This window comes from Magallana gigas, chromosome 7, assembly GCF_963853765.1.
Source record: "Magallana gigas chromosome 7, xbMagGiga1.1, whole genome shotgun sequence".
Classification (NCBI taxonomy): domain Eukaryota; kingdom Metazoa; phylum Mollusca; class Bivalvia; order Ostreida; family Ostreidae; genus Magallana; species Magallana gigas.
In genome coordinates this window covers 20,319,627-20,340,383 of record NC_088859.1, presented here as the reverse complement: position 1 = coordinate 20,340,383, position 20,757 = coordinate 20,319,627, and the positions used below count along the sequence as shown (strand labels likewise).

Here is a 20,757-nt window from a genome sequence, read left to right as displayed (position 1 = left end):
TTTCTAGGCCCAATTAAACAGAGCAGAAAGACAGTATCAACACATATTTTGGCTTACATACTGTTGATTTTTCGACCATTTTTGGGAACTAAATTATGGCCAACTATTGTAGCTCCCAGGTCGTCCATCCGAATTTTTTTCAGACCGGGAGCTACAGACCTGCAGCTATGCATTATCCTAGAGTACCGTCAAATGAGCTTTTACTACGCATAAATAATCGGTTTGTACGCAGCTGTTTTGGATTACTTCTATGAACAACATTTTGTTGTTTATTCTGAATATTCCCCTTCGACCCTACTATTCGCACTTACATTTTATCGATTAAAAAAAATGTTCTTAAAACTTCTGCTAAACCTTCATTAAAAGAATATTTATTTCATTAAAACTTTTTGTAAACCAATGCGTTTTTTTCCTTTCCGATCAGATATAAATTTCCATCGAAGAATCTTCAACAATAAATATTTACATCCTCCATGTACGAGTCTCTCTATTCCGTAAGGAAATTTATTACAACTAATAGCTCTGTAGAAACTGACAGGACAGAAATCTACACGCCCCTTTTATCGATTGGTCGAAATCTTCATCGACCAAAGGAAAATTACCGACTGCACGAAATACGAGTATTCATGATGACGTCAGACTCAATTTCCCATGGGAGACAATTTGGTTGATTCTTTTAACTCACGTACTGATTTACGTTAACAATAATCAAGTTAATTTTACTTACTTTCTTTACAATCAGTTTATTTATTTTTAAAATGAATATATAAATATAAACAATAAACTGCTTTCTTTGATGATTCATGCCGGCTATGAAGGTAGCGTTAATTGCAGAAAAAACCAGCGCACTGCAATGTCGCCACCTTAGTATCACACATGTTTAGTACATACACCACAATAAAGTGGCTACAAACATTGCAGTTTTGTTAAATACCGTACACTGTCACAAGCTATAATTGGGGTAAAAACCCCTTTTCGTTCTGCAGCACTCTGAACCTTGCATTTACTTATTACTGAGAAATATGTCATTAAAAAGCACCTGCAAATATGATGGTCGTAAAAAACAAAACTTGCATACAACTTTGTCTCATATACTATTATTATAACTCCAGTGGCACATGTGTTACAATGCGAAGATATTCCATAAACACTTACAAACAGAATTATTGACAGGTTGAATTGCAATGCGGTTAATTCAAAGCAAGAAGAAAGCAAAATACCTAATAAACACAAACTTTAAACCAAGAACAGATTTTTTTCAAACCTTCAAATTGTTTTAAAAAAAATATAAATGGTTCATAAAATGGCATCGTACATGTTTATAAGGAATCATTCTTTGAGTATTTTGAGGTGATAATATTGGTCGGGGCGTGATCAAATCCACTTAAGGCTTTGATAGATTTGATCACGCCCCGACCGAAATTATCACCTTATGATATTCAAAGCATGATTCCATATTACTTATATTTATATAATTTTAAACCATCGTACGATTAAATATCTAATTATAAGTAAGCAAACCCCGCTGGTGCCTCAATTTGGCTTCATTTGAAGTTATGGGTTATATAGTACAAAATCGATACGTAGTGTTATCACAGGCAAAGACACTGGAAAATGTCAATATATAATTTTAAACCATCGTACGATTAAATATTCAATTATAAGTAAGCAAACCCCGCTGGTGCATCAATTCGGCTTCATTTGAAGTTATGGGTTATATAGTACAAAATCGATACGTAGTGTTATTACAGGCAAAAACACTGGAAAATGTAAATGTATTCAAATAAAGGATAACCTAGTGCCATTTTATTCAAATGATGTGTAGAATCTATTTGCCTAGTTCTGGAAAAAGGGCATTATGCTGTTTGCAAATGACGATTTGGCCATTGCTTTGATTGTTTATTTACGAATTCAGTAATGCTTGTATTGTTAAACCCAAAATAAGTTGATGATAAAGCTCGACTTATTGTGAAATAAGTGGGTTTATAATTTGGATGTTGCATTTTTGTTCATTACTCCGATATTTTCGTTAAAGCTCAATGCTCCCACAATCCGGAGTAGATATTGTTTCTGAAGGGCGTTTCAACAGATTTTGGATGAATATAAAGAAGTCTCGAAAAATGTGAACAAACAGGAAGACATTTATTATGTTCATAGAATTTTATTTTATAATTTGAATACGAATAGATTGTAAACTTTACTAACATACTATTCTTCTCACAATAACTTGTCTTTTCCTTTCGAACACCTAGGTTTTCATGAAGTACAGTGAAAAGAAATAGCATATTAGGAAATTAGGAAATTAAGAAAGTAGATTAAGAAAACCTTTTAATTTGATTTTTTTAAAAGTTGCTTGATATTGTAAGAATTCATAGCATTACTTTTGAAGAGTTTGTTGAAGATCAATATTATATTACCCGTTCATCTGGCTGATGCTCGTATAGTTAAAGCATGAAATGTAACATTGTTTATTATTATTTTCTTAGTTATGCCTGGTAAATATTTCCAAAGAACTATATGTGATAAGAGTTTAAAGGGGCATGGTCACGATTTTGGTCAAAAATTATTTTTTTGATTTTAATGTTTAGAATGCTTCAGTAAGGCATTTTTAATAGACAACCAAAATTTGAGTGTCATTTGATGAGTTATAAGCGAGTTACAGAGTTTACAATTCTTCGCTATGTAAACAAAGCGTTTGTTTACATTTTGAATGTTGAAGTGAAAATTCCAGTTTTAGACCTAAAATGAATGTGTTAATCGTTAGGAACCGTTTACTTATGCTTAAAATGAATAATAAGATAGACAAACCAGCTTTAAAAAGATTTTTTTAATGGTATATTGAACTTATGTAAACAAAAACAGGGCACGAGCCTTGTTTACATGACGAAGAATTGTAAGCCTTGTATCTTGCTTAAAACTCAACGACTGGCACCCAAATTGCATTTGATCATTAGAAATGCATTCCTAAAGCATTGCAAATAATAAAAACAGAAAAAAAATTGACCAAAATCGTGACCATGCCCCTTAAAATTTGGCCCCCATAATTTGCCATTTTTTTAAGTGTTTCGGGTACAATAAAATGTGTACCTATTTTTTAGAAGAGTTGATATAAAATATATTTTCCATCTATTTATTTGATTTATTTGCACTCACCGGCAGTATATAACGTCAAAAAATACGCGATTTCTATAATTCAATCAAAATCAGCCAAAAATTGACATTTTTCTTATCTATTTACGAATGGGAAATGTAGAGCGAATGCTTGAACAAGAATTTTTTTTTGTCATTTATTAGTCTTGGCTAGATACATCTCTGATTAAACATTTTGTTAGTTCAAGCATGCACTCTATGTTTTCGGAAGGAAAACTTGAAAACAAGCAGTTTTATGCTAAAAATGCAAAAAATGGCGGGAAAAGGTTATCTTTAAAATGTCATATTTCTAAATTGTGGGCACTTGAACCAAAATGAATATTATGTAAACACATCACATACATATCTGTACTAAGAAAACAAAGAATTATAGTAAAATGATAATGTTCATTTTAGGGGGCCATTTTAGGCCCATATCATATATGGTCCTTTAAGCTGAACTTTAAGCCTTCTTTGATTTCAATAACAGATTTTGGGTAATGATTAAAACAAATTACTGTGTGAGGTACATTTATGTTCATTATAATTTCACCTATCTCTAGAAGGTTTTGAGACATCTCCAATAAGAATACCAGCAATGGTTAAAATTCATAAGGCCACGAATAGTCATTGTGAATGTCATACAGCATTGAGCCCATATGAAGAGACAAACAACTTGCCGCAGTTGATTTTTTACTAGCCATTGATTAAAATATAAAGGCCACATTTAACAAACATAAATATCCTTACTCAGAAACTCTATATGACCCCCAGTTGAATAATTGAGACATTTGAATATTAAGACAAACATGTCTGATTCATGATCATCATTTTAAATTCTACTACACTAAGATGAAAGAGAGTCTTTCAGAAACATTTGTGATCAAAGAAAACTTAATATCGGAATTCCAAATATCCTTACTGTAATTAAGTTATACCGGGTATATCTATGATGTGCTCACTTGGTGTAATGAATTATCGGTATTAGACAATGTAGTAGTGAATAACAAGTATCAAAAGCACAATGATGGTCAGCCCAAAGAAGACGATCAAATATAACTTAAAAAAGAATCGGTCTAAAATTGTAGCCACTTCCGACCATGAAAGTTCCGGTTGAAATGCGTCAACAGCCGTTCTATCAGTTTCCAACTTTTCACTTTTTTCCATATCATTTACGACATTTTTCTTGCAGCAATTACTGCACGTAATTTTTTTCGAGGCAGAGCAAAGGTTTTCGATGTAGTTTGGAATTGGTTTGTCTTCTTTGGTATGGTGACAATTTATGATAAACAGAGAAAGCAGAACTGCTGACACTCCCATAGTGAGCATAATGACCAGGTATACAGCTGTAAAGAGAAGAAAGACGCCATGTTTTATTGTTATCATTTGGAGCACCTACAAATGACGGTAAAAGGAATTATTTCGGGAAAAATGTCAGTTAGGCCTCTCAATGTTTATGCATTGTTAACCATTGAAAACATTTTGATAAAGAGAAGAAATATTTTATATATGTCATAAAACTCTTCCTTGACATAAATTATTTAAAACTCACAAAGGTAAGCCGTGTGAAGGGAAGTAGTTGGCATTTCAGCAGACACGATCGTAAGGTATACTGCAAAGGCGAGGAGTGTAGTGAGAGAATACCCAATCTTCTCTCCGGAATCAGGATGAAGATGAAATACAAAGCAACTAAGTAAGCCCAAGAGCATCATTGGAAGGATCGTATTCATGACCTGATAGACGGGTCTTCGCTTAAATGTCATTTCAAAAGAAACCTGTGGCATGCTGTTCTGTCCTGACGTACGCGTGGTCGTCGTTACGCTGTTAGATATAAACTCCCACTCCCCGTCAGGTTCATAATAAGATAAATCCACTCCTGTACTGTTGAGAGTGATTTCGATACTTGTGTATCCCCATGTGGAGAGAATTACGCTACAGACCTGGGTGTCAAAGGGATAGTATGTGACGTCCGTTGAGCACTGGGTCTGGTACACACCACCTGGGGTCCAGTTGAGGGTACCATCATTGGTTACGCGGATGACAACCGTGTTATCGCTAATAACTGCAAGATCTTCAACTCTGAAATCCAAAGATTATTAATGAGCTTGCAATAGCATATGACGTTTTTATATTGTATTTTATTCAATAGTTATAAATTGTATGAAATTAATTAAAGAAATTCATGTATTTGAATGCCAGGTTAAAATAAATCAACAGGTTAAAAACTTAATGTTTAATTAAACTGCACACACAATGAAAATTGCTGAATACAAAACTAAGTTGTGTTACCTTTCTTACTTATTTTATTGTGACAGTCAATGGAAATAGTTTTAAACTAAAGGTAGCGTGAGCAAATTCATAAATGATACCTTCACTGAGAAAAAAAATCACAACTCAAGTATTTTTCTATTATGAAAAATAATGAATGCTATCTATATCACCGCCCATGTTCTATAAATAACAACTACTCTATTTTTTTTTCAAATTGTAAATGCTAATACGAATATAAAAACCAATTACTATTCCTTAAATTCCATTTCATTTCAAATCAACTGTTTATGAATGAAAACATTTGCATCCTTATGATAACAAACATTAATGAAAACAATAAAAACAATAATCCACATGTCAAGCTCTATTAAATGCTTGGAATTTTTGGTATACCGAGCCAAATTTTTTTTTCGACACAATTAAAAAAATACATCACGACAGGCCATTTTCAGAGAGGTTGGCGTTGATGAGAATCTAAAAATTTATCTCATGTGGCCGGACACAAGCAAGCTTCGTGTCAAATTTTCAGGTCATGAGCAATCTTTGTGTGAAGTCTCTACATAAGATATGGACCGGGCACTTTGCACAGACAGACGGACGGACAATGTGATCCCTATATACCTCCTTCCAAACTTCGTTTGCTAGGGGTATAATGAGCTGTAAGTGTTTATAAGTTGATGACATTCGATTTGTTTCGACAAGTACCCTTGATATATATAGATAGGTCTTGAAGTCACTATCAAAGTCAAACAATGGATTCTGTTGCTTACAGAGTTATCCATTTCAGTTGACATTAAAATAGCAAAAACATCAACAATTATTGAGCATGAGAAGATAAATGATCATGATTTATATGAGAATTAGATGATAACAAAGTTTTTATTAATGGGACCACACTGGATAATATATACATGTATATAGTACTAAATGTAATATTGAAATTCTTTTAAATAAAGGCGAATAAAGATGTCATCTATTGTACATTAATCGATTTGACCTACAACAATTCACATTTTAATCTATTATAATACAATGTATTATAATAGATTAAAATGTGTATTGTTGTACATTGTAAACAGGTTAATCAGATATACAAGCAATGAATTGATTTGAAACTGATCAATTAACACAATCCCATTCATTTATTAAATCCACAATTTGATGAATATAAAAAAGAGTGCATTTCTTTTGAATTTGAATTATTTTTCGATAATTTGGGTATACTAGTATAAGAGTTACTTCACTCTGATTCAGTTGAACTGTATTTTTTGTCAAAGGAAATCCCATGTTACACAAATCAAAATCATATTCTAAGCCTAGCTAGATTCTTTTGCAAAAATGATTTTAGGACAGAGGAAAGAAACCCCACTTGCGCCCCAATTATACGTCATTTGCATTTAATGGACTACAACATCGATACGTATAGTGTATCACAGGCAAAACACTGATAAAAATACTTAGTTGATTTTTTTAAAAAGACTGAAAAAATTCCATAGTCATTATTTTTGCCGACTGCGCCATCAATGATTATCAGTAAAGTAATTTATAGTAAACTTGCTAAGGGGGAAAAGATGATATTGTTTTAGACACGTCTTTAATGTAAAGTAAAAAAAAAACATATCAATAAATGTATTTTAAATCGTACCACTATATTAGGAACAAAACGAATTTACAAATGTCATACCAAATGTATCTACTTTAGATTTTTTTGGGCAACGACCATGAAAACGCGTACTCGATATATACACAAGAAAATCGGTCTAAAATGACAAAAAAATGTTTATAAATATATCGCTTTCAATTTTAATGGTATTTAGTTCTCGGCATAGCATTAATATATTCATGGTATCAGAACAAGGCCCGGGGTCAACAAAGCTCTCTCCTACCAGTGGCTGCTTCAATACTTTTTTAAGTGTATCGTAAAGCCGAATAATCAAACGTCATCAGTAACGCCACGTTTAAACGTCTAACGATGCAGTACTAGTATGTTATGCTTACGAATTTGAAACGACAAGCGATGGAATCCACACATAATCCTGTGAAGTGTAAATTACTGGGACGTCAGAGTTGTATGTCGGGTTTGTACTCCAGTCCAGGCGAGCATCAGACCATTCCTGGAGCGAAAAAACTTGTTTCTTCATCCAACATATAATGCTACTTGTATTACAAAATCTACAAATGCAGAAAAAGTATATTTCGGGACGATTAAGGCTGAAACAAATTTTGTGATAATGGGTTTAACACTAGCCTGTACCTAAGTCGGTAAAGTGTTGGGATAAGACATGATTTTGTTTGCTACCGATCATTTCAAGGGCATGATGTAATGATACTTGAACTTACCAACGTAAAATATCCTGCCAATGTCATCATTTGATCTTTCATACTCTGCCAAAAACAAATTCAAGTATACACTTTACATATTCATTAATACTGTTTCAATGACAAAACTTGAAAATGTATTGGAAATGGAAAATGTGTTATAAACTCTACTGTACCAGAGAATTTAGACTCATGATGTTCAGTTGAGCGCTTATTTGAACGTTGAGAAGTGGTCGGGTGAATCTGTTATAACTGTTGGTGGTAAAGAGGAGAGTTCTAAGGTCGTTCTCCAGTCCGTACGAATATGCTGCATCGCCTGGACGAAAAACTGTCGAAGGAAACGTTGTAAACAAAATTTTGCAAGACTGCATGATCTTGTTTAATGTAACTATAATCATTTTTCAAAAATTGCTGTCTTATTTTTTTAATTTTCGATAAATTCCTAAAACAATATTTTATACATAGACTTCCTCTGCTAAAGAAGAACAATACACTCTGAAAACAGCCACGACCATCCAACCCTCTTGAACAAAATTTAAACTGAGTTTGATGTAAAGCATTCTCAAAATCAATGTATCAAAACGTAAGAGGCTTTGTCACACGTAGTTTAAACAACAATTTTATTTCAATTACACTAAAGGAAAATTATACAAAACAGTTCAACAAGAGCCACGTTGGTCACTTGAGAAACATGCAATCAATGAACCTATATAAAAACGTAAGAGGCGTTGTCGCACGTAGTTTAAACAAAATTTTTATTTCATTTACACTAAAGGGAAATTATACAAAACAGTTCGACAAGGGCCACACTGGTCACTTGAGAAACATGCAATCAAGGAACCTATATAATGATGACCTAGCCATACAAGGGGCCGCACGCCCTGGTCCCCTTTTTGCAGCGCCAGAGTCCGAGTAACATTTTAATTGTAATATTAGTATGAAGCAAATCATTGACCCCTATTGACCTTTCATGACGGCGAATTTATTGCAGCATGCAATAGGCCTATGCCAATTTTTGTTCACGAATTCAATAGGAAAAACCTCATAATTTATTTGAGATACTTGTAATACGTTTTCCTACTGGATATGTACATATATTAGGAAGAGAAAAATCTTTAAGTTAAATGATTATTTTAAAACCTTGTGAATAATTCATAGTGGCTACTTTGTGACAAAAGGTTATTATATTTCCACTTACATTTAGATTGATTTGAATCTTTTATCAAAAATATCATTTTGCAAAAGCAACATCAAACAGCAAAATTTACACAAAGATTTCGGGATCACAACCCTCTCATTATCATCCAAATAACAGTCGTTCACTTTTACTTGTGTGATCCACAGATTTTAATTTCTGCACTTAAGAGTATTTCCCCATACCTAGGATAATTTTAAAGGGACATGGTCACGATTTTGGTCAAATTCCATTTTCTGTGTTTATTATTTACAATGCTTTAGGAATGCATTTTTAGTAAATAAATGAAATTTGAGAGTCAGTTGTAGAGTTATATGCAAGATACAGAGCTCACAACTTTTTGTCATGTAAACAAGGCTTCTGCCTTGTTTTTGTTTACATAGGTTCAATATATCAGTTTCAAGATGATTTGTATATCTTCTATTTAATTTTAAGCATAAATAAACAGTTCCTAACGTTTTAACTTTAGGTCTAAAACAGGAATTTTTACTTCAACATGCAAAATGTAAACCAATTTTTAAAGCTTTTTTTACATATCAAAGAATTGTAAGCTCTGAAACTTGCTTATAACTCAACGAATGCAGTTGTGGTTTCCTATAAAAATGCCTTACTGAAGCATCGTAAACATTAAAATCGGAAATATAAAAAATTGACCAAAATCGTGACCATGCCCTTTTAAGGTGTAACATCACGGTTTGAAAAGAAAGTTTCGCATACGCTTACCGTAGGCCAATTGATGATGATTTTCGTTTTCGTTCACTAAAATAATTCATTCCTTTCTCCAACTAGTTACTTAAATTTTTTTTAATGATATATAGCAAATGATCCTGATTGAGCTATTGTATCTAAAAACATTAATAATAAATGACAATTATTCGAAGGTAAAGTTGATTAAGCGAATTTTTGGTATATAATGTATGTCCTAAGAGTTGTTAAAAGAAAACAAGTCAAACCCCAGCTTTTCAAGTTACATAGATGCATATCAAAATTTTAAAGAGAATCTTTATCCAATTTACCTTGAGATTTCACAAATATTAGAAGTTAAATAATTCATTTGTAATAATTTAATTTCTGTATGTGGTATTTTTTCTCTTCAAATTATCTTGCTTATGATTAAAACATATAATCACATACCGGTAAGTTTTCCGAGAAATTTATTTATGGGTGAAACACATTCTTGATAACAAATTATAGATACATTTCAGCACAAGGCTTAAAATTGCATGAGTGAATTAAGCAAACAATTCAAACAAGACAGGGGCAATATTATTTAGAACCATTTACAATAATAGAGCTCTTTTTCCTGGACAAAATGATATATGACATGTATACAATACTCAACAGATTCAAATTGTATTGGATTGCAAGCTCTACCTTAATGGTCCAAGTTTCCTTTCAATTGCACCCCCCTCTCTCTCTCTCTCCCCACCCCCCAATGACTGAGGGCATTCCACTGAATTTCATTTGCAACCAAATTCCATCAAACAGATTAAAGACAAGTAAAGACTCTTTAAGTTGACAAAATATTATATTCATTGATGCGTTTCTTGGGCAGTTATGCTGGTTTTAGTGCAAATAGGTCAATTTTGGTAAAATTTCAATATTTTCATGAAGTTAAGGCCCTCATATCTTTGTGTGTTGTGTTTAGAAATTTAAATTCCTGTTATTTAGAATTACTATGGGTTTTCACAATGTGAAGAAATGAGTTTCATTCAATTGCAGTGTGTATTATTTCCAATAAATTAAAAAGAATTGCATACTGTCTGATTTTTCAAAAGTTCTATAAATAGAACAAGGGAAAACCCAAGTGCCATCCGTTTCCATGGTTACTGATGTAATGAAATAAAAATCCTTCTCGTCATAATCAAGTTAGGTTATCATGAGTATCTGTGCCAAGTCTCATGAAATTTCGATATACTTCCATTGATAGCCATTTGCATGGTTCTATCGTAGACTGCCTCTTAAAAAACTATGAAATACAAGTTTGTGTTAAAATATGAAGAATGCTTTTACCCTCTCTTGAATTGTAAGCCTCAGTTTGATCTGATTAACTTAGAGAGGCCTTCATGCATATACGAGTAGAATAGAGTAGCATAGAATTTAGTTCAAAATTAGGGCTTCGTAAGCCATGACATATTACCATTATGATTACGTATTTACAAATACCCATAGAACAGATTAGTTTAACTTGTAAGCTCATTGTTCAGTTTGTATAATAATAGTATGTAATGCACAATATAATGGCTATAAAAACGTAGTATAGATATTCATTAGTGGTGGGTAGTTTATTAAGTACTTAGAGATCCCTTATCACAAAAAATAACAGGATGCATAAGAGACAGAGTCAATGACTTTAATTCTCGGTTTACCCATCTAAAAATCAAAATAAGCTTTATTCAGTTTCGGATAGAAATCAATTGCAATTAACGTATTTTAAATTTAGTTTGTTATAGAGCTTGTTTTTAATTAAAAACTTATTATTTTCTCTTATTTTACTGGCCAAACAATACCCTCACGGGAGTTAATTTTAAATGAGAACACATTTTAGCAGATTATCCATAATTAGCTTCATGCTGCTTAATTGAATTTAATGATAAAGTTCTTTTATGTAATGAACGATTAGTTTTGGGTTTTGATTACCTGGTATTGATAACGTGCATCGTACAATTGATAGCGGTTGAGAGCAGATACTATCATTTCAATAAATAGTGTATGATTTTATATCTTTCCAGGATAATTAACCAGAAAAGAAGCTTTTAAAATGAACAACAGCAACAAACAACCAAACAACAAAAACAACCGTGTTACTTTCATCGACATATTACTAGTGACAAGTCAGATAAAAAATGTTCCACAATATGCCCTTAATAAAACCAAGACAAAAGATGCATGCAATAAAAAACGCTGCATAAAGTTTTCATGTTAAATCTAATATTAATGGTTTGTTTTAGTGAAACTTTCTTGTTATTACTAAAGCTTTTCTTTACACTGAACAATTTTATTTTATTTTTATTAACAAATTTTTGAAGTAACATGGTCAGAACCAATTGAATAATAAATAAAAAAAACTTTTCGTTCACATTATCAAATAGAGAAAGATACATTTGTTTTAATCATATAAATGATTTATTTGGTTTGTATGTAATTAGAAAAAAAATATTTTTGAAAAATTCACACTTCTTTAAAATATACATGTATATCTAAACCGAACATTCATATATATATAGCCAACTATTTAAACGAATTTAACTATAACTGAACAACGCTCACTGAATATTATCAATCTCTATGTTAATATCTAACATGAAGATTATTCATTATTAACACATTTAAAATATCAAGTATTAAATCAATCATTTTTTTATATATATAAATCATGGTTTGAAAGATAGTCAAATGATACTCACGTAAATAAAGAAATGCGAAAATGATTATCTTCATCATCACTGGTAAAATTAAGATCGTTCCTAAACTCTTTTCGATTAATAAACTATTTTACGTATCAACCCTTGTTTAAACTGTTAACTTGAGCAATGCGATTACGCCTAATCCTAATTTACGTAGCCGATGACCGCTTTCGATCCGCAATACATGTAGCTTTTAAATGGAGCAATTGACCACAATCAAGTTTCTCCCCTGGTCTGATTTATTAAAAAACACGAGACAGGGTTGTATTGACTTGACTGTAATCGATTTGTGAAACTTTTTTGACCTTGATTTATATATTATAGCGAGCGCAGCTCGCCGGCGCGCAGCGCCGGCGCGAAGCGAGCTCTACCGGCAAGGCGTGTGTGAATAGAAAATTCGGACTATAGTTGCACATTCATTCAACGGATTTTTTTGGCGTCAGTAAATCGGACCAGTAATGCATCGTTTTAATCGTCCCAGTAGTTCCCTGTAATCATGGCAATTTTTATCACTTCACACTCTCACGAGAATGAGCAAGACAAATTTAGACAGTAAAAACAATAACGATGTAAGCGACATACAGTCAATGTTACCCCTAAAGTTCACCTCAGTACACTTTCAATCAAAAATAATCGTGTGACGTCACAAACGTTTACACATTGATCCGTAGTCTCGTTCAACCAGACGCTCGGCTGTCTCCGTAAAACTCCGACGAGCAGAGCTCTGCTCGTCGGAGTTTTACGGAGACAGCCGAGCGTCTGGTTGAACGAGACTAATTGATCCGAGTCAGTAAATTTTGACCCACAATTCATAGTACCAATGGTTTCCAACCTCACGTTCCAACATCACGTTCTCCCGAGAATCAAAGTAAAACCTTTGAAAAGCTTATAAGATGTGTAATTTTAAGAACATCATGCTTTTTAAGTAAATAAAACAGTATACTTTGCATACTTTTATTTCTCAGGGGAGTTTTACAGAGTAAGACGATACTTAACCAACGTCAGCTTTGACGTCACAATAAGCACTGATAAGGGGAAATTACTCTAATTGAAGTTATTGTAAATCTGCTGAAATGACCAAAATCCTCTTAAAATCTTGCAAAGGCTAAGATAAAGAACAGCTGACGAATAAGGACATTTCTTCAGATACAGGAAACAGTTGTAAATTGCACTAATTTGGATGAATGCTCACAAATATTTTATTCACTATAATTACGGTAATTTCCTGAAACGTAACGTTAAACGTAGCAGCGCCTTTTTTTAAAGGGGGTGGGTGGGTGGATGGCAGCCTCATCCAAAAAATCTTTGCAAGCAAAAAGAAAAATAAATCATGAAAATTCTAATCCTTCAGCTCTTTAACAGTTCAATGGTTTCTTTATTTTCACTTCCATTTATTACATGCGGGGGGGGGGGGGGGGGGGGGGACAACACCATGTTCTTTTAACATGATAAGCAAATATTTTTAAGCGTAAATTAAAAATAAAATTAAACATTAATTTTTTTTTTAAGTGGAGGGGCAAATCCATGGTAAGTCGATTTTCTATGTATAAATTGACAAAAATGAAAAAAAATTTAGCATGGGGGGAGCTCTATGATGAGTCAAGTTTTATATGTAAGTTTAAGAAAAAATGTCTACTGCAAAAAAAAGGGGGAAATCAATCAATCAATCAATCATAATCACAATCACTTTAAAGGAGGAGATGCAGTGCAATGAATATTTATATATTAAAATCTTTATTATTTAACAACATTGTATCTGAGATTAAACTATTGTTCTACATATAAATAAATAAATTATAACAAATCTTATAAACTATGAATAATGAAAATTTACTGAAAAATAGGTATGTTTTATTTTTTGGCATTCAAATTTCACTTTGTTAATTTTATTTTATTAATTTATTATAATTCATTGTTTGATCACATGCTGTGCTCGCCCCAACGGTCGCACCGTAAAACATATTATAACACGTTAAAACAAGGTACATGTTACTAATACTATTATAGTATAAAGGATTTACAACTTGATTAACTTGAACCATACCGTTAAAAAACAAGCTTTGTGGAATCTTCTAGCGGTATACAGTCCATGTATTAATAAACAAGCAGAACATTTACAATGCAATATTGTAATACTAAAGGAAGCTATAACATAAGTTAAACGTGCAGAATTACCAGAATTAAAAAAAATAAGAAGAATATACCGGATACATGAAAAATTTAATCCATAAAATCATTCCACTATAAAAAGAAAAAAATATTACTGACTCTAGATTGTTCAAGTCTCTATGGTTAATTTTTTCTAGTTTGTAATATTTTAAAGATAACAATTAAAAAAAATTAAGAAAGCAATATGATTTTAAACGTATTCAAGTCACGCAATCGACACTACATTTAAAGTTATAGTGTTATTGTTGTCATATTGTTATGTATATTTTGAATTTAACGGGTGGCAGTAAATAAAAAAATTACAACATGACAACTCATGTTGTAAATTTTGTATTTACTGCCATCCGGTAAATTCAAAAGGACTATGTACGGTATTATGCATTTTTTGCCCCCAAAATCAAAGTTTTATAAAGAGCTTTAAAAATAAGATGAAAGATAGCTAAATTCATATTGAAAATAAGTGTGTAAAAGGTTATCATTTAATATTTATTCGTTTGATGAGATATCGGCGCTTCTGATTGGTCGAAAAATATCTTTGATACCTGCATCAATAAAATTTTTGCCGGATCTACTTTTCTCAACTGTTCTGATCTAACACTATTTATAGAACGGGAATTTCCAAGATAAACACTGTCAACAGAATGTAAAGTTGTGTCTGTTTTATTGTCAGCAAACAAAATGCAACCTTGTGAATATAAAAAAAAATGAAAGTTTAACCTTCAAAAATAAACAAAACACATTATTTGATTCACGAAATAGAGAATTAAGCGTCTTCTCACGATTTCGTCTGCTTGAGATCAATCAACATTTACAGCGAGGCTGGCTGTTCCTTTTCCAGGAATATTATAACGAACATATAGGCCTATAAACTTTCACGGTAACACTGCTGTTCAAATTTGGTAACGATGATTTTTAAATTTACACAGTACCCTACATGATCGGTCATCAGAAATTCAGAATAAGCATCGTTATGAGTACAATGCATCAACTCCTTCGGCGCATTCCAAGCGGCAGATACTATAGTAGGCCTATACCATTTAAGTACATCACTGGCTATATAGTTACCACAACGTTTACAAAAGTCGCTTATACATACTATTCTTTGTCGACATATCAACTATTTTCGTCCACGATCGCCTCTCCTTTGGATGGTTATGTCCAGTTGCATTTTCCACCGATCTCACATGAAAACTAGGTTTATTACGAATTTTTCTGCACAGTGAATAATATCACAAGCTATCGCATGTATTTTCCTTTCGTTTTCAATTCAGTCGGTTCAGATTTTAACTCACTATTTGTGTTTAATCCATTAAATATAGTACAATAGCTCTGCATCAGCTGAAGGCATATTTTGCTACAAAACATCAATTTATCAAAATAAGGCAATCTTCATGACGTCATTTCCACATAATGACGTCACTGTGGTGATTTTAAAAAATTTACAGTGGGAAGGGGGGGGGGTCCGTACTTTTCATCACCGAATTCTATCATCAGAGCATATGCTGTTTATCTGTAGGCTAAACATTTTCTACACAATGTTCACGGGTTCAGCTATTAGAGTTTTTCATTCATTCGAAATCGAGTTTTCGAGCTGGACATTCAAACTCCAGTCAAGTACAAGTGCGTTCCTTATGAATTTATTTCAATTATAATTGAATTGAATATTTTAATTCCTGTTATAATTAATCGCATGTCTGATCATGACAATATTCCTAATTTTGTTAAACTGTATATTTTTCCCCGACAGTGAACTTCTACTGTTGATTAAATATAAGTAGCTTTAAAGTAATGCTCTTACTTCTAGACTTACCTCCTTATTATAAAGTCATTGTTTGTTATGCTTTGCAACATGATATAAAATTTTGATATTTGCAAACTAATTAACATCTATAGTCCATTAGTATTTAGTAAAATTGAACGGCAAAATGGCATTATGTTTATATTCTATGATAATTAGAAACCGAGTTTCAAAAAGCATTTAAACCCAATCCAGAAATTACATCATAAATTTATTAGATGTACTTTAAAAATAATGTCTTTAACCCATCTGATGATTTTAAGGTCTAGAGATATTGCCTGTTCGTTGTTTTCTCCAGGCACGTAGCATCAGGGGGGGCCAGGGGGGCCTGGCCCCCCCACTTTTTCTCGCAGCAACAATTTGTTGAAAATTAACATATAAAAAATAGATTTTTCATGGAGTTGGCCCCCCCCCCCCACTTTTTTGAGGGTATTTAAAAAATTGATATGAAAAAAGGAAATGAGGAGTAAAATGGAAGTTATATACTTCGCCAGTCTCCCCCCCCCCCCCCCCCCCCCCCCGGATTAGGATTTTGAAGATTTTGGGAAAGTTAAAAAGTTAAAATTTTCCTTTTTTTTTTTCTTTTTTTTTTTTTTTTTTTTTTTTTTCTTTTTTTGCTTGTCAAGATTTTTTGGATGAGTCTGGCCCCCCCACTTTCAAAAACGATGCTACGTGCCTGTTCTCGGCTGACAGATGATTCATACTAAATAAGATTTAGATTGGCCACTCTCCACACTTAACATCTTTTTTATTTTCTATGAAAATGCATTTTTTAGAATGTGAATTAAGCAATCTGTGACTGCGAGACCCATTTTTGTTTGATACTTAAATACATGTTTTTCTAGACTCCGTCTATTTTGATTGATGTATTTAGTGGTGTTTCTACAATTTTATGCCATTTTCGATAATATAAATGGCAATATTTTTACAATTAACTGTGTTTGACAATTTTGTTTTCATCAGAAACAAACGAACAAGCGACAGTGTGACCTTGGTTGGTCAAAAGGTTTTATCAGAATTTGAATAAATAGTAATAGGTCGCCTGGAAGACTCGGTGGCCTTGTACCTAATGTAGATGAGACATTGTCTGATTAAACACACTTAGGTCGTACATTGTTTTAAAATATGGCGCGCGGCAACCCCAATGTAAAATGTACCTTGATTGTATAATGCATTGGCTAGAGGCTGATTGCTTTAAATTTATTCCGGGAGCAAATTTTCTATTGTATCTTTTGTATCAGCATTACCTGGATGTTTCACAATACAAACAATTGGAAGGTCCGATAAAACCAACACTGGACAAGCTTTTTATTCATCCTAACGAATACTTCCAGTATTGAAATGTAGTACCAGAGCGTGATCATTTTATAACGGCTGTGATCAAATCGATAGTTTATCATGCAAAACCTTTACAAAGATGGGTAAAACCTTAGAAATTATACACATTTGATTCTCTATTACTAACATGATCACTAGATTACTGTAGCATACAAGTTGTTGTATGTATCATTAAAGTATTATATTCTTACATACTAACATAGATCAGAATCATCAGTTCATTCATTGTTGCAGGTTTTGACAATCCAATATAATCTCAATATTATGGATATATATGTGAAATGAAGATATTAAACTGCAATGTCATCCCACTACCCTATAATCAAAGAGGGTATTATTGACTGAGTGTGGTCAAAGATTTCTTTTAAAAAGTTCTACAGTTAGATACATGTGTCTCGTTAACCCTTCGGCATCAAAACTTTTACCTATGCACATCGTAGAACACACTTTTTGATAAATGTAAGGCAAGTTACATAATAACGACAAACTCTTTTGTTTTGGTACCAGTACTACTCCTATCTTAACTGTTAAGTCTTATTTGTCATGCAAAGAATACAACCAAACGTTCGAGGCAAAAACAAATTCGTTTTTGTGTTACTTCCTTTTAACAACATTTATAGTTAAATTTCTTAATTCTTGCATAGACAGCATTTCTGGTGTAATGAAAAAACAGAACCATGACAAGACCTTGGACTGCCGGTAGGACGGGGCGATCTATTTCTTGCATCACAACAAGTTTCTTTGCTTGAAGTTACGAATCGTTCTTCTTTTACATTGAGTGTATACAAACCCAATTTTTTTACTGAAATTACTAGGCCTTTGCACTTACATGTATATTGGTTACATGTACCTTGTCGAGAATGTTTCTTAGTGTTTCAACAATTTTAACAAATTGGTACCTTCAATTTATTCCATATCATAATTCATTCTATCACTACCGTTTATTGTTGATCGACATATGCCTATATTTAATGTCCATACACTTAATTGTGTATGCAAGCATTGATTTTTCATTGGTTCGATTTGAAGCAGTGATAGCTTTTGTCTTAATCGGACACAATTCAATTTAAAAGAGTGATCATTTAAAGTACTTCAATTTTTAATTCTAAAAGATTTTTACAATTATACAAGCCGTAGAGTAATTGTATTTTTAAAACACATTTTAAAGGACCATTTAGTGCTTTATACAGTCTTTGTCAAATAATGATTTTTATCACCATTTTGATAAAGCTGCATTTTTTAACCATAATCTTGTTTTTATACATGAATTATACAAACCTAATATTTAAACTTACGCAGCATTGTAGGAAAATTAGATTTGGGATATTCGATTTGTTTTTGTTCTGAACAAGTTTATCTTTAAAAAAGATAGGTGTTAGAGCTAGCGATATAGCCATCATGAAACACAGAAGTAGATTTCTAAACCATTGGTTTAATTTTCTAAATCGTTTATTTGTAACTAGGAGGACACAGTTGTGAACAGAAATTGTGTTGGGGGGGGGGGGGGGGGGTCTCAATTCAGAATGCTAAATCTAGAGTGAGCTTCACACACATGATCAGTGTCATCACTGACATATCTTTGAAATGTGCTTTATTCATCCTGTATTTACTGTAATTTCAATTTTGAAGTGAAAAATAAGAGATTAGTAGAACCCGAAGTACCGTTTTTGTTGCAATCGTATCTTCTCGGGCCTTTCCGACAAGCTCGTCGGAGGTTGTTTTCCGAGCTTTACGGAAAGATACAGGAAGGTAGATAAGAAAAGAAATCTGTTTATTATAATTTTAGAGATAATTTGGCATTATAAGACGTAAGCTACTGTTACTTTGGGGCATTTTCATACAGTTTGAATAACACAACACAAAGCTTCAGATCATATGTATTTGATAAAACGAAACTGACATAGTACAGTTTATCAAAGAAGTATTCACAGAATGCCCTACTGCGAAGTCGGGCATGCGTATTCCAGTAAAAAAGACTAACATAGCTGCTAGTTGCTAAAGAGCGCTAGCAGTTAGTTAAGCAATATCTAGATAGGTGTATAATTTAGTATCAGTTATGGAGACTTAACCTCCTGTAAGTTTGGTGGTCTTTTTCCACCCATATATTATTATATCCATAAAGGTTTTTTTTAAACCATCACTTTTTCATTTTATAATTACATGTATGTATTAGGAAAAAATTGGGAAGTGGGAGGGTGAAAATTGACACAATTGAAAACATATTTCATTTTGCAAGCTAGTGCGCTGTGGGTGCGCTGTGGGAGATGACATAAATAGTTACTCTCTTGAATTAAAACAACTTGCAACGATCAATTCATAGCGCAAATAGGTATAAATAACTTTTGTATTCAGAGTTCATCATTTTCTTCCACAGAAATCTCGACATATCCTTGCTGTACTTTATAGTATACCTAATGAAACTTTCGTATCCGTTAAAGAGGCATGGTCACGATTTTCGTCAAATTCTATTTTTCTAATTTTATTATTAACAATGCTTAAGAAATGCATTTTTAATGATCAAATGAAATTTTAGAGTCAGTCTTTAAGTTTTGAGTAAGATACAGAGCTCACAAATCTGTGTCACGTAAACAAGGCTCGTGCCCTGTTTTTGTTTACATAGGTTCAATATACCAATTAAAAACCTTTTTTCAAGCTGATTTTTCTATCTTCTTATTAATTTTAGGCATAGATAAACAGTTCCTAACGTTTAACACATTCATTTTAGGTCTAAATTAAAAAATTTCACTTTAACATTCAAAATGTAAAAAAAGCTTTGTTTACATGTCAAAGAATTGTAAGCTCTGTAACTCGCTTGTTACTCAACAAATGACGCTCAAATTTTGTTTACCTATTAAGAATGTCTCACTGAAGCATTGTAATTATTCAAATCGGAAAAATAATTTTTGACCAAAATCGTGACCATGCCCCTTTAGAGCCAGGTATTTTTTCTCCTAAATCGAGCTTATAACGACGGAATTTGAACTCAAGACGATTTACATGTAATCCTCTCCTAACATTAATCGCATTCATTACCATAAATCCTAATTCACCTTCTTTGTTTGCCTTACATTTATTGTTGGATGAACTTTCATTTTGATCTACTTTGTTGTTTTAAAAATTTGAATAAATTC

The 20,757-nt window shown here is 32.5% G+C and overlaps 2 protein-coding genes across 3 annotated transcripts in view; one reads left to right on the top strand and one right to left on the bottom strand.

The window, feature by feature from the left end:
* Positions 1–20,757, top strand: part of LOC105332998 (nucleolin) — a 209,623-nt gene that overhangs the window by 103,146 nt on the left and 85,720 nt on the right. The window lies entirely within an intron of this gene.
* Positions 1,440–16,070, bottom strand: LOC136270152 (acetylcholine receptor subunit beta-like). Of its 2 annotated transcripts, none has more exons than XM_066066823.1 (6): positions 15,587–16,070; positions 7,896–8,047; positions 7,741–7,785; positions 7,399–7,514; positions 4,682–5,208; positions 1,440–4,475 (listed from the first exon to the last, which is right to left on the bottom strand). In XM_066066823.1, the coding sequence occupies exons 1-6, from the start codon at positions 15,600–15,602 to the stop codon at positions 4,114–4,116; spliced, it is 1,218 nt and encodes a 405-aa protein (XP_065922895.1). In that variant the 5' UTR covers positions 15,603–16,070; the 3' UTR covers positions 1,440–4,113. The 2 variants fall into 2 exon arrangements, with proteins under 2 accessions (XP_065922895.1, XP_065922894.1); XM_066066822.1 differs by lacking the exon at positions 15,587–16,070 and adding an exon at positions 12,322–12,572.

Coding starts and splice junctions, on each gene's coding strand:
- LOC136270152 (XM_066066822.1), bottom strand. CDS start 12,358: ATGATGAAGATAATCATTTTCGCATTTCTTTATTTAC. Junction 8,048..12,321: donor TTTCGCATTTCTTTATTTAC/GTGAGTATCATT, acceptor TTCCTTCGACAG/TTTTTCGTCCAGGCGATGCA. Junction 5,209..7,398: donor TCGCTTGTCGTTTCAAATTC/GTAAGCATAACA, acceptor TTTGGATTTCAG/AGTTGAAGATCTTGCAGTTA.